The sequence below is a fragment of the Lathyrus oleraceus genome, chromosome 3 (genome assembly GCF_024323335.1).
Source record: "Lathyrus oleraceus cultivar Zhongwan6 chromosome 3, CAAS_Psat_ZW6_1.0, whole genome shotgun sequence".
Classification (NCBI taxonomy): domain Eukaryota; kingdom Viridiplantae; phylum Streptophyta; class Magnoliopsida; order Fabales; family Fabaceae; genus Lathyrus; species Lathyrus oleraceus.
Window position 1 is genome coordinate 266,013,445 of NC_066581.1, and position 14,423 is coordinate 266,027,867.

The 14,423-nt window shown below is 31.4% G+C and overlaps 2 protein-coding genes across 2 annotated transcripts; both read left to right on the forward strand.

Annotated features, from left to right (window-relative positions):
- Positions 1-7,138: 7,138 nt before the first annotated feature.
- Positions 7,139-9,157, forward strand: LOC127126852 (chloroplastic group IIB intron splicing facilitator CRS2-B, chloroplastic). Its single transcript, XM_051055856.1, has 8 exons — positions 7,139-7,373; positions 7,486-7,705; positions 7,796-7,948; positions 8,138-8,188; positions 8,282-8,355; positions 8,540-8,598; positions 8,684-8,760; positions 8,950-9,157. The coding sequence occupies exons 2-8, from the start codon at positions 7,490-7,492 to the stop codon at positions 9,064-9,066; spliced, it is 747 nt and encodes a 248-aa protein (XP_050911813.1). The 5' UTR covers positions 7,139-7,373; positions 7,486-7,489; the 3' UTR covers positions 9,067-9,157.
- Positions 9,158-11,849: 2,692 nt separating this feature from the next.
- On the forward strand, positions 11,850-12,815 carry LOC127126854 (uncharacterized). Its single transcript, XM_051055857.1, has one exon. The coding sequence runs from the start codon at positions 11,993-11,995 to the stop codon at positions 12,551-12,553; it is 561 nt and encodes a 186-aa protein (XP_050911814.1). The 5' UTR covers positions 11,850-11,992; the 3' UTR covers positions 12,554-12,815.
- Positions 12,816-14,423: the final 1,608 nt, after the last annotated feature.

Genomic DNA, 14,423 nt, shown 5'->3' on the forward strand with positions numbered 1-14,423 from the left:
AAAGATAGCAACATATCTGATTGAGATCCAATCAAAAAATCACGCTTCAAACATCTACAAAATTGGCCTGCTAACAATAGCAAGATGTTGCACACATGCTGGAACATCATGTCTCACATGTGTCCCTGTGACATAATTATGAATCTTGAACAATTCAAATAAAATATTTACTTGATATAAATTACTATTCCAACTTCACAAGTAGAGAATTCATAATAAATCTATTGATGAAAACTGAACCACGCTTCTAAATATTGGATTGAAGATCTTCTCATTAAGTGCACATCCATATCTTGTAATTAAATCTCATTAAATCTCTTCATGGACTATTAAATCTTCAGCACAATCTTGGATAAAAATGAACTAAATATATCTTCAAAGCATATCAAATTAAATATTTGCTTTAATGTAAATTCAATCAAATATTCCAACTCCAAATCTTTTTAATTAATACACATCTAATTGAATCTTCTTCAAGCTTATGGATTAATAATTTTTTTTTAACGAATCTTACTGAAAAGTATTTTCCAAAAGATACAACGAAAAATCTTCCAGGAATAAAACAACAGTGCACACAGATTCATTTATAAGTCTTGGTCTGTAGACTGAGGCCAGATGTTGGAACACATGCTGAAACATCTTGTTCCACATGTTGCCTCTGCACAAAATACATCTTGTACATATGTTGTTTTACCTAATACAACCAATCAAAAAGAACAACAATAACAAAAGCCTAGCTTTGATCACCATCATTAATATGCCCCATTATAAAACATCCTTGGATCATAAGCTTCACATCAAAACTACTATATACTTGAGAGTATACTCTTTGATTTGCACAACTTCATTTAATTTGCGCCAAGGCTTCATAAAAGTTATAAAGAATCCCTACAAAACATATTAGGGTTTCACCTTTGGTACCAAAATTTTCTTTGGTTTGGGTGCGCTAGTAGTTCTATAAGGTATATGGTTACTACATTTAGACATTTTCACTTTATCAATACAAAATGGCTCTAAATGGCCAAATCTATTACAATGAGAGCATTTATAAATAGGTCAATTTTCTTTCTTCCTATTTGATATTTAACTGTGTGCTCTATTGGTTTTAAACCCTAATCCAATTTCATTTAAGGAAGGTCTCTGACTTGATAGGATCAAGTTAAGATTTTCTTTTTCCTTAGTAAAATTACGTAGGGTTTCATGCAAATTTGTTACTTCCTTTTTCATCAATACGCAAGTCTCACATGTTCTAGTTGAGTTTCTAATATTAGTTATTTCGTACTTAAGTGTTTCATTACTTTTCTCTAGAAACTCAAGATAATCCTTAAGGTTTAAGTTTCACTTTTTAATATTTATTAATTTCCTCAATTAACTTAGCACTTAATTTAAACAACTGCTTGTAAGATAGCTTTGTTACCTCATGATCATCTTCTTCGTGAGATAATTTGAAGCATACTTTATATTCTTCATTGGAAGAAGATTCTTTGAAGGTTCTTCCTGAGGTTGATTCTTCATAATTTATAGAGGATTTATTCTCCTTTATTCTTTCTAATATTACACTAGGCGATGCTTCTTCACATCCTCTATATGAAGTTCATTCATTAGATGTTGAATCCTCTAAAGATCATTCAACTATTGAGATAGTTATTTCAAAGGAAACCACATGAGTTGTCTTGTAAAAGTTTTATGAAGTTGTTGAGGATTCTTCAAGATTTGAACTTATGACTTCATCTTTAAGAAATTTAACTAATTCGTTCAATTTTTCAACATTTTCTTCCTTTTTTAATTTTTCTTGAAATTCATAAGCACTCTCATTTCTTGATATAACGATTGGATCCAATTTTTGATTCCAATTCTTAACTCTTAGATATTTATTAGTGACAAACATTCTAATATTGTTTCTAATATTTCTAAATTTAGAGAAACATTTATGAATAAAACATTCTTCTTCGTCTCGTGTGTTCATCTGCGTTTGTTCGATACTTTGGAGAAACTCCATATATCATCTAAAAAGTGTCCCACATTTCCTTGGCGGATTTTCAATTACAAACATAAATAAATTGACGACCACTTACAGAAATAACTAAAAATTCTTTGTTTTGAAATCAATCTCAAACTTTCTCTTTTCCTCTAAGGTCCAAAGGAAATCAGGTTTATCTACTACTTCTCTATTTATATGGTGAGTATGGATAAACAAATTATTGATTATCATTTCCCATAATTCAAAATCAAGACTTTAAATGAAAATTTTAAATCCAGCTTTCCAAAGTTCAAACCTATCACCATTAAACGGTGGAGGTGTGTTTAGGAAAGATATCTTGTTATAAATGGGATTGAAAGTAATCCGTCTTTGAACCATAGTTAGGCTCTAATGTCACTTATTGAACATGTGATTATTGAACATGTGACTCCGCCACACACAAGAGAGATGGGGGAGGGGGTGAATTGTGAGGGTTTAAAAAATGATCGTTTAAACTAAATTATTTTCAAAATCAGAGTTTAAAAACATTCTCAGGAAAATGAATGAAAATTGTAGTGGAAAAACAATGTAAAGAAAATATGTGGAAAGTAAAAGGATAAGGAAAAAGAGATGACACCAGGGTTTATCGAGTTTCAGTCTAAATGAAGTGACCTAATCCTCTCCTAAAGGATTGATCTTGAGAGTAATCAATAATGCTTATGATCTTTTAGTAGGTTAAGCTTATAAACCCCCTTATACAAAGATAAACAAAGTCCCAGGTTAACTTCCAATCAAACAGCGAACACTGGACATAAGCGATTAGACTTTCTTCCAAACACAAATGAAGCTTAGAGCAGTTAGTCTCCAAGCTTAAACCAGAGATTTACGAGTTGATTTCAAACCAAGGTGGAGTTTTGAATTGGCTAACCTCTGAACCGAAGTAAGGTTTTACCCGGGATGACCATGAATCGGATCGAGGTTTTACACAGGCTAACCATGAGCCAAATTGAGATTTTACACCAGGATGATCTCGAACCAAGTAGAGATTTTACACCGGGATGAGCTCAAGAACCGAAGAGAATATTTTTCACTAGTTATCTTCAATAACCCAGAAAGAGAGCTTTTCCTTAGGTGGCTTAACTCATGAACCAAACGGAAGATTAATGCTAAATCTCCCAAATAAAGATTTTAACGAGTTTAGCTTTGAACCCAAACAAACACTTCCTAAGAAGATATATCCATTCAAGACAAAAAAGATCTCTCGGTGAATTTACAAATTTACCCTTTCTAGAACAAGTTTCCTCACTTAAACACAAGGACTTTCTCAAAACACTATGGTTAAATTAAAGTTAGAGAAAGTAGAAAAATATTTTAGAAAAGAAAGAAAGTGAGGAGAGTGAGAACACCTTAATAATTCATGTATGGTTTAATGACAGAGAGTTTGATTATGAAATTTAAAATCTAGTTGAATATCTTGAAGATATCCAAATAATGGAAAATCAAACATCAACATCCTTTTGAAGAAAAGACATGTGCTAATATTGTCTTTGGCGAACAAAGCACTGGTAACACATAAGACTATAGAGAACTAGATGATTTTAGTGACTCTGGCCCTAGTCACCAATGAAATTATAAATCTTTACATTCATAATAACTTATATTGAGAAGCAAGGAATATCCAGTGAGAACCAGATCCTCACTCAAGTGAAACAGGTAATAAAAAAAGAAATAAAATGATTTCTTCTTCTGTCAAAAAGTGTATTGATGGCCTCATTCTTTGAGAAAGATCACAATCATATTATGGGTGTACACATGTCGATTTTTTGCATGCAGTCACTCCCATTACCCTCACATGCATCATCAATATCATTGGTCACTCGTTTTCAAGAACAACGCACAAACCAATGTGAGTACTTTTGATTTTTATATTCCTATATTATGATTTCATGCATTTAATATTTTCACTATTCATCACACATAATAATGTTCTTTAAAAAACGACATCGCTCACCCATTCATGTTACATTGTTATCATCCTTCACCTTGAAACTCTTTCAAATTTCTCTATTACCCCCACATTTTTCTTTAAAACCCTTAAAACACGTATTATCTTGATAAAATCGTCTCCATATGAATTCTCAACGAACCTCCTCAGAAATTTTTAGAAAACCAACGTCTGTTAACAAGTAGATGAAAACTTCACCTTTTTTACTAACTATGTGGTTGATTTTGCAAACCTATCCCTAAAAGGCTTTGACATACAACCTTTGTTCAAAAGAGTAAAATGGTAAATTATTTTGAAACTAAGAAGAAGCCTATCTACTTCATACTCGTCAAGGATTTTTGGCTTCATTCCTCGGAGGAAGACAAATGTATCAAGACATTTTTTTAAGGAAAAGAATTTAGAATAAGTGTTAGAGATGTAATTGAGTTTACAAAAAAACGAATACAATGGAAAGGTCATCGTTAAAGGCTATGAACAAACCATAAATATTCAAGAAACAATACTTGTTATATTCACTACAAAACAAAGATGTGCACAAAGCTAAGACTCTGATCTTTACAAAAGTGGTGTTTCAAATCCTTCTCAAGAGTATCATGTTGGTAGTATCTTTTGGTAAGTCCATGAATGGGGATCATCTTCTTTGATACATACTTGAAATTTTTCATATCAATCTGAATGAACTTGTCTTCAGAGTTATGAAAATGGACATGTCGAACCAGGCGTTGTTTAAAAGGAGAAATCTTGTATAAAAGGTTAATCTCTAAAAGGTTAATCTCTAAAAGGAATGGTCTTATCAATGATCTACAAGCTCAAAAATACACAAAACGCCTAATTATGTGTTATGGAGAATACTTCGGCGTTGAGAATCTCCCATCCCATATTATAATTTTTTTTACAAAAAAAAAAAAGATTCAAATCATAATTCGTTTTACATCATTAATGTAATATTAATGTTTTCTTCTTATATTATATCATTTACTATCTATTACTCTTTTTTCTTCTAATTCTTTTAAATATTTGTCGTTATTAATGAATGATATTTTTTTAAAATTACACATAATTTTTTTTCTTGTACAAAATTATTTACATTTAAATGGTGTGAAATGACCAAAACATCATATAATTTAAAATGGAAGAACTAATCTTGACTTTAAATGATGAGAGATGATGGAGCTTTCTAAAAAAATTACAATCAAAATATGCAAATGAAAAAAAATTATATTATTGGCTTAAATAGTCTTTTTGTCCGTGTAAGTTGGCGTGTATTTTATTTTAGTCCCTAAGTCTTTTTTTTTTTGGATGAGTTCATTAAGTGTTGAGTTTCGTTTGATTTTAGTCACTAAAATTAACAATATGTTACAAAAAAAAGGAGACGGCAAACGTCTAGTGATATGGCACCAATGACATGGCACAGGAGGACAAAATCCAAAAATAAATAAATTACAAAGCATCTTCTTTTTCCTCAATCCATCTTCGGCCTCCATTTTTCTCACCTACAACCTCCATTTTTTTCACCTTCACCTTCTTATGTTTTGCAAACTCCATTTTAAAAAGCAGTTATCTTTCCCTCAATTGTCTATCACACTCTTCAAAGAATGCTTAAAGTTAACGTGTTTTTTATTTATTTTTTTTATTTTTTTAGTCCCTAGTTCTGGAGATTTTTTCAACATGCTTGTCTTATCTCCACATAAAAATTCGAAAAACTCCACATAAAAACCTCCATTTTTCTCATCTCTAACCTTCATTTTATCATGCATAACATCGTTCATTGTTCTCAATCGGTCCAAATATCGTTCTTAACTGCATTCTCACTTTAAACTTAATATTCAAACTCTATAATGTATGTCTCATCTTCTAAATCTTTTTCCTCTGTTTTTACCTCTGAAACAATGATGAATGTGTTGTTGTGAAGGTGTTAAAGAAAACTTTTTGTGTGGAATTTTTCATGTTGACTCTACCAATAGTTAGATTCATGGTTTGTTTATATTCTTCAATGATATAAGTGTTTGTCTATTATTAGACTCATGATTTTACCAACCTTACTTCCTTACTAGTTAAATACTTCAATTTCTAATATTAGTCAAGAGCTTTGGAGCTGCACCATTAATTTAAAACATTTTATTGTGAAACCAAGTGAACACTTTCTATGATGAAAAAAATGAAACCCCCCCTTGGATTACGATTCTTTGGTTGTAACTCTCTATTCTAATGAGTTAAATTTCTGATAGCATGAATGAATTTAGTTTTCTATGTGTTTTAAAATGCTTATTAGGCCTGTAATGGTTTAAACGATTTTGTTTCTTTTGTGTTTGTTATGCATGTAATAGTTTTCAAATCATTCTTTTTATATTCAAGAACAATTGAGTCGGATAAAGAATTAAAAGCATGGTGGGAAAATATTAGAATTGTTGGACATGGTGACAAAAAATAAAATCAGTAACAGAAATATAGAATTCTGGACTAAAACAAAAAATGACTTAGGGACTAAAACAAAAAATACACCAATTTATAGAGATGAAAAAACTAATTAAATCTTAAATTTGGGTTTGTGTTCATATCTTCGTCCTAAACCTTCGTATAAACATAAAAAAAATATTTAACTCAAAATACTTCGAAACCCAGAATTTAGCAAAGGTACAACCATCTTGTCTCTACAAAATACATAAAATATTTTATTCAAATGAAAATTATCATGGTCCTTGAAATAGGTTTGTTCAGAAATTGTCATAGAAGCTTTAAGATTACTTATGAAACTCCATGGATGATGGGGTTGGTGAGAAGAGAAACATAAATATTATGTGAAGAATGAGATAGGAAATGAAAGAAAATGTAGCTACTTTTTGAAATGGAGTTTGCATAGAACATAAGATCAAGGTGAATGTGAGAAAAAATGGAGATTGAAGATAGAGTTTGAATGTGAAAAAAAAATAAAGTTTGGAGATGGATTAAGGAAGAAATTTTGTAAAATTAATTTATTTTTAGATTTCGTCCTTCCTTGATGCCACATCACTGGATCTTTACCGGCTTCTTTTTTTTCTTTCTAAAAGACTGTTAACGTTAAAAATTAAAACTAAAAGAAATTCAACATCCAAAAATAAATTAAAGATTAAAATAAAAAAACATGCAACTTAGGAAACAAAAAGATTATTTAAACCTTACTTATTTGTCAAATGGATAGTACTTGACTTTTGAGACAATTTAGAGTCGAGGGTAAGAGGTGTGTGTAGATTGTTCTACCACTAATCTTTTGCAATTAAAAAAACAACAACAAACCAAAACAGAGAAAAAAAATCTGCCAGTCCCATCCAAATACCTACTCTTTTCTCTTTGTCTTCTCCACTCACTCGGGGTAACCTGCAAGCTGTTCAGAAGATTGTGTTTTCCTTCCTATTTTCCAATTCATGCTCTGTAAGTGTTTGTTAATAATCCCAAACGACTTTTTTCTTCACTCAAACTACATCATGTTTTGTTCTCAATTATACCATGTTATTGTTCCTTAATCTTTTCTATTTTCCAACAGATAAATGTTGCATCTCGCATCTTCCCCATTCTTATCTTTAACCTATCCCAGGAACAACCTTCACCATCCTAGTTATTCAACAAAATCTTCAGTTAAAACATCATTTTCCGTTCGTTGTTCGGTGCCACATACAAATAATGAAACTAAAGTGGAATATACTCCTTGGCTCATCGTTGGGTTGGGTAACCCTGGAAACAAATACCATGGCACAAGACACAATGTAATTGTTAATGTTATTGTTATCTACTTTTTTTTTTCATAGTAGTGAATCAATTTACTGAATTTAATGTTATGGGTTTTTCTCTGTTAGGTTGGATTTGAAATAATTGATAGTCTTTCTCGAACTGAAGGGATTCTGATGAATACAATACAGTCAAAGGCCTTGATTGGATTAGGTTCTATAGGAGAAGTACCGGTTTTGTTGGCAAAGCCTCAAACTTACATGAATTTTAGTGGCGAATCGGTTAGTTTTCGCAATACATAATAGCTAGACTTTCGTAATTAATACATACATGCATAGATACACACACTGAAATTGGCTATGGATGAACTATCTGATTCGGTGCTTATAGTTGTTTGTGCTTACTGTGATTTGTTAGTTTGAATGTTATCTTTTTGTTCTTGAGTTATCTTGTTTTTAATATTCTTATAGGTTGGGCCGCTTGCTGCTCATTATCGAGTGCCCTTGCGTCATATTCTACTAGTATGTATTTCTTATTTTGATCTTGTTTGGTTACAATTTGGGAATTTGTTGATGTTTTGTTTGGCTCTTTAAGTTTTGGAAATTTTGATGTAGGTTTATGATGAAACTAGTCTTCCGAATGGTGTTTTGAAGCTTCAACCTAAAGGTGGACATGGGCATCACAATGGGTAATGTTTGTATAATTTATTTCATAACTTGTATGGTTTTATGGATGATACATAGGACTGTCGTCCCAAAATTGAAAACATTGTGTTTCTTGACTTATTTAGGATCTGGCTTTATATTTCTCTATATATGTCGTCTTATACTGTAAAATTATGAAGTCTATAACTGGTGTTAATGTTGTTACAGATTGAAAAATGTGATAGGCCATTTGGATGGTTCCCATGATTTTCCTCGACTTGCAATCGGTTAGTTCTTTGTCTACTGTCACATTATAAGTTTACATAGCCTCTTGAGTTTTTATCAGAGTATATTTCAAATTTGTATTTTTAGGAATTGGAAATCCTCCTGGAACTATGGACTTAAGAGCGTTTCTTCTACAAAAGTTCAGTTCGGTGGAAAGAAAGCAGGTAACACCTTCTAGTCTTCTGCCATGCGTTGGTTTAGCTATTCTGTCACTGCATAGAATAGAGTTTTTCTGCTTATAGTTGTGAAATACTTGAGTCACCACAAAATTGTAGAATAGTATAAATTATGTACCTTTTTTCATATTAGAAATTCAACAGAAAAACATTTTTTTGTTGCATTTTTTATGGCAGATTGACGAGTCATTGGAGCAAGGAGTTCAAGCTGTTAGGACATTAGCGATGAATGGGTTTAACCATCATGTGAATAGATTCAACTTAGGGCAAAAATACAAGTACAATAAAGTTTAATGTTTTTCAAATGTGCCGCTAGTTTTTGGTTACAGATGAAATGGTTACCTCATTGTGTTCTAGCATTTTTGCCGAAAAATCTTTTTCCTAATCTGTTGCCTCACATGGCTCTAGCTTATAATTGCTTCATGCTGAGAAAATTAATCAGTTAGGACTAATCTATGAAATTGGCACCATACCTTGCCTATGCGGGAAGGTAACTTTTTCTTCTTGGCATCTCATAATCCTTCTCTGTATGAAATTCTATTACCACATTGTACAATGGCGTAAACCAAGCTGTTTTGACGAAGACAAATTGATCATCTTCATCAGAATGCAAATACCAAACCCGACTCAGTTTTGCTGCGAAGAGAATGATGTGCCAACGTTGCACTTATATCGACCTGCTGCTAGTTTCCTCCAATTGGTGACTATCTGCTCTGATGTAACAACTGTCTTCCGCATATGGAGTATGTTCACCCTGCTCTAATCGGTAGCCGCTGACTAAATTGTTGTCTCTGTCTATAATTTGTGTACTTGTTTTGGCAACATTATTCCATAACTTGGTGTTTCTTTGCTTCTAAGTGCTCCAGGTTAAAACACCCCATTATGCAACCTTGTGTTGTTGTTAAAAGGTTGAAACTGAGAAAAAATTGCAGCAGCCGTATTATTGATTCAGTGGAAATCATACTTTATTTCATCCCACAAAACCCCACTATTTACCCAATTTTGATAGGCATTGGACACAAAACATATGCAGGTTGTCCTCATAATTATCTCCAAAAATAAGACAGTAGGTTGAACACTTGACACATATCGTAAAGCTGAGCTCTGGTTTGAAAGCTCCTCGACACATATGCCAAATAAGTTTTTTAATCTTGGGTGGAACTTTCAGAAGCTATATGCTAGACCAAAATTCAGGAACTCTAATGACTCCTCACTCCCACACTTACCTGCACACCCTTTATGCCCTTGATTTAAAACCCCCCTTCTAGCTAAATTATCTTTTGTTAAAAGTTTGTTTTGAAGCAATTTTCAAACCAAACAAGACACTTTTGACGGTATCGCATTTGTGTCAAATCTTCGTCCAAGGGTGGTTAGAAGACGATTGCAACTCCTACTATAACCTCTTGTATGCCTCTTTCACTAAATACTAATTTGACGTGTCAATGTGTCACCACCATCTAGCTCCAATCGATAAATATCCTTTCACCAATTCGAAATATCATTAACATTTGTACAACTTATCCCATTTAATCTAGCTAATTTTTCTCACTTTTGTGCAATCCTCCATAAAAATTTGTTTAAAATATATTCTAATTTAGAAATGGTATATAATTGAGTCTTAAAAGAAGGAAAGAAAATAGATTAGGATTGCATATAAGGCAGATTTTAATATTATTATAATCCACCCTCAATAGACATATGTTTGTTCTTCCATTTATTGTCTTAATCACCTGATTCTAAGGATCTTTCTGATTCGGATTTGCCTCAATTGAAAGACCAAATTAATTGAGGGATAAAAACCCAATTCTACATTCTAGAATATTTGTCGCCCCTACAATCCAAAATTGAGGGACATTGATCCCAAAAATCACAAACCTCAAATTTGTATCTCAGAAGCTTACCCACGTCAAGAGCATTCTACATCAAATTCATGTCTAGAGTGTTTACGGTGTGGTTTGAATCGGTTTTGAGACAAATAATGATTCGATCTAAAGATAAATTTATTCGTGATTAGGTTCTATTTTGGATGATCGATTTAAAAAATTCGATCTAATCCAATTTCATGCAATTTGATTTTGATCATTTTTGGATATCCAAATTAATAAGTTTGATATAATATATAACATATATTATATTAAAAGTTAATATTATGATTGAAACAAATAAAATAATATAAATAAATTGATTAAATTGAACTGATAAATAATATTTATAATAATAAATATCATCTAATAATAAATTAACACAATATATATATATATATATATATATATATATATATATATATATATATAATATATATATATATATATATACACACACATGGTTTGATTCGATTTTCATCAATTTTGAAAAATCAATCTGAAATTCGATCCAAAACAAAAATAACTTTTATAAAATGACATTCAAACACATCCAATAATATTTGATTTTTTAAAAAATTTAATTTATTTTAGATCGATTTGCGGTTTTTATTTAGTATTTGAACATATTGTCTCTACTTTTTAATATCGGTAAGGAAATTTTGTTTTAAAATATTTGTATATTTAACTTTTTAATATAAAAATAATAATATTTAAATTATGTCAATAGTACAAAAACACTAATAATTAATATAATTATGATTTCATTTTATTATATTTTTTTAAGTAATGTGTAAAAAATTTAAATGACATTAATTTTAGTACTTATGAATAAAAAAAGTTTAGAATTTCGATATTAACTATATTATTTGTTTTGCCAATTATTTTATATATTTTTTTTGTAAAATGGTATTTATTTAATATAAAAATGTTGAATAATTAAACTTTAAATCTATTCAAATAATTATCCTTATTTTATATTTTTTGAAAATTCCCTAATTGCTTAAATCTCAAATTATGGAAGAAAATTGTTTATGAGACACAAGATAATTAAGTAAAATGAATATAAAATTCCACGTGTAATATAGAAAAGTTATAATTAAGAAAACATAGCTTTCACAATTAAAAGCATCTTCTCTCTCATTTATTAGACCGTTACAATATCAAATGCCGTAATACTATTTTGTTTTATTTTATTACAAAAAAAGAAAGTGGTAAAAAGAGAAACATACTTAACCAACAATGAACCAAGAACTATACTAAAACATTTCAACGGCTATATTTTCTGTCTCATCTTCCAAACCCTATTCTTCTCTCTGTTCTCACCACCACAACACCGAACAAAACATCATCACATTATGAATTTGGAGAGAGGACCCAGGTACGATGAATACGCTAAATTGCGAGAGAAAAAGCTTCGACTCAACTACCAAACACAGCAACAAGATTATCAAGAAGAACAAGAAGAAAAAGAGAATGTTTTTGAATCAAAAATCCCAACCATATCAACAAAACAAGTCAAGTTTCAAGTTGGTGTGTCTTCTGTAAGAAAAGGGTCTTCTCTTGTAGTTCAATCTGTGCCGGATTTCTCTTCATTGTTAAGGAAAGAAAATCGCAAACCAACGAATAATGCACTACCTGGTACAACGACATTGACACCTCCGTTGAAGAACAGGAACAAAGGTTGTGGTGTTATGTCGAGTTCAAGAGGAGGTAGTAGATCGGTAAATGTTAATGCAGAGAAGAGAAAGGGTTGTGGTGGTGGCGGTGGTGGGATTCTTACGGCAAGGAAAAGCTATGGTAATTTTGACGAACTGAGGAGTTTTTCTTCCGCTACTGCAAATGCTATCAATGGTGAGATTAAGAATAACAGAGTTGTTGTGGGGAAGAAAAGTGTTTTAAGGTGTAGAGATCTTTGAGTTTCTGCAACTTTGAATGCTTCAATTTTTAGTTTTTATTCACTTTTTTTATATCATCTTTTCTGGTTTCAATTTGCATTTTTTTAATTTTTTGGGAGGGTGGATTTGTAGTAGTATTAAAGCTTCTAAGCTTGTGTGATTTGAGTGCTGATTATTGGAATATTATTACAGAAGAATAGTTTTCAATATTCCTTGTTGATTGGGAATGATTTGTTTGTTGTATTTTTGATGAAATAAATAAATTTGTTTGTTTCTCTATTAATTACTACTAGTAAGGATATTAACTGAACTTTAGCTTTTACTACATTATTATTGGAAGAAAAAAACACTGAACTTTAACATTGATTATATTGAGACAATCTAAGTCTCATTTATTGAATATGATAAACCTACATAAAGCTTAAAATCTAGGCAATTTTACCTTAAAGAATTTTTCTTTTGAATTTTTCTTTTGAATTTTTCTTTTGAATTTTTTAATTCAAATTTGTTGGAATAATTAGGATTTCAAGAAGAGTGAACGATGAAGAAGAATATATACGAGAGAGAACTTTGTTTTGAATTACAATATCATGCTTATTTATAGGTAATCAAGGTCCAAGCCCAAAACATACAAATTTACACTTTGACTTAACAGTTCTTAATTGTATTCGACTATGTCGAGTACAGCTGATTCTACAACTACTTTGATTAGGTTACACAACCTTGTCGAATTACATCTTCTAACACACATTCTAATTCAGGTTTTCAAGACTTCTCATTCTAATACCTTTCTTCAACACTTCAAACTTGACTTTCTATAGTGGTTTGGTGAGTATATGAGCTAGTTGTCATTTTGTCTTGCAATACTCAAGTTTAAGATTCCCTTTACTCACTTGATCCATAAGGAAATGAGGTCTTCTTTCTATGTGTTTACTTCGACCATGACACATTGGATGATTGCCTAGATCGATAGCTAACTTGTTGTCTACAAACATTCATTTTCTTAGGTTCTGCGATCTTGAGCTCTTCTATCAGCATCTCTATCCATGTTGTTCGACATGCTACATAAGATGCGGCCACGTACTCAGCTTCACATGATGACAAATCAACAATGGTTTGCTTCCTTGAGCTCCAAGAGATTGGAGCGTCTTCGATCATGAATATGTAGCCTGTAATACTCTTCTTCTCGTCTTGATCTCCACTAAAATCTGAATCAGTATACTCATATACCTCTGTATCTGTGTTGCTCTTCTTTTTTCTTGACATCAGCACACCATAATTAATCGTACCTTTGATGTATCTCAGCACTCTCTTAACTGTAATGAGATGACACTCTTGGGGTTTCTCCATGAATCTGCTCAACAATCCGACAATTTGGCAAATACCTTGCCAGGTATTGCAAAGATACCTCAAGGATCCAATGATTTATTTGTACAGTGTCGCACTTACAAACTAATCATTTGTATCTTTTTTCAACTTTGCTCCCGTTTCTAATGGCGTTACAGATGCATTACAGTTACTCATCTTGAACCTCTTCAAGATGTCTTGAGCATACTTCTTTCAGTGCAAAAAGACTCATTCACTTGTGTCTTTGAATTTCATCCATAAGAAATATGACAAATTTCCTAGGTCAGACAATTCAAACTCTTGTGTCGTCTTTGATTTGACTCTTCTTATCTTTGCTTCATTTGCACATGTGATCAATAAATCATCTACATATATGCATGAAATGATTCGACTGACCCAGTCAACAACATTTACATATACTTCATGTTCTGATACACATTTTGTAACACCGACTTCGATCAGGAAGATATATATTCTCTTATTCCAAGTCATTGGGGTTTGTTTCAAGCCATATATAGTGTTCCTCAATCTGTACACCTTCTGC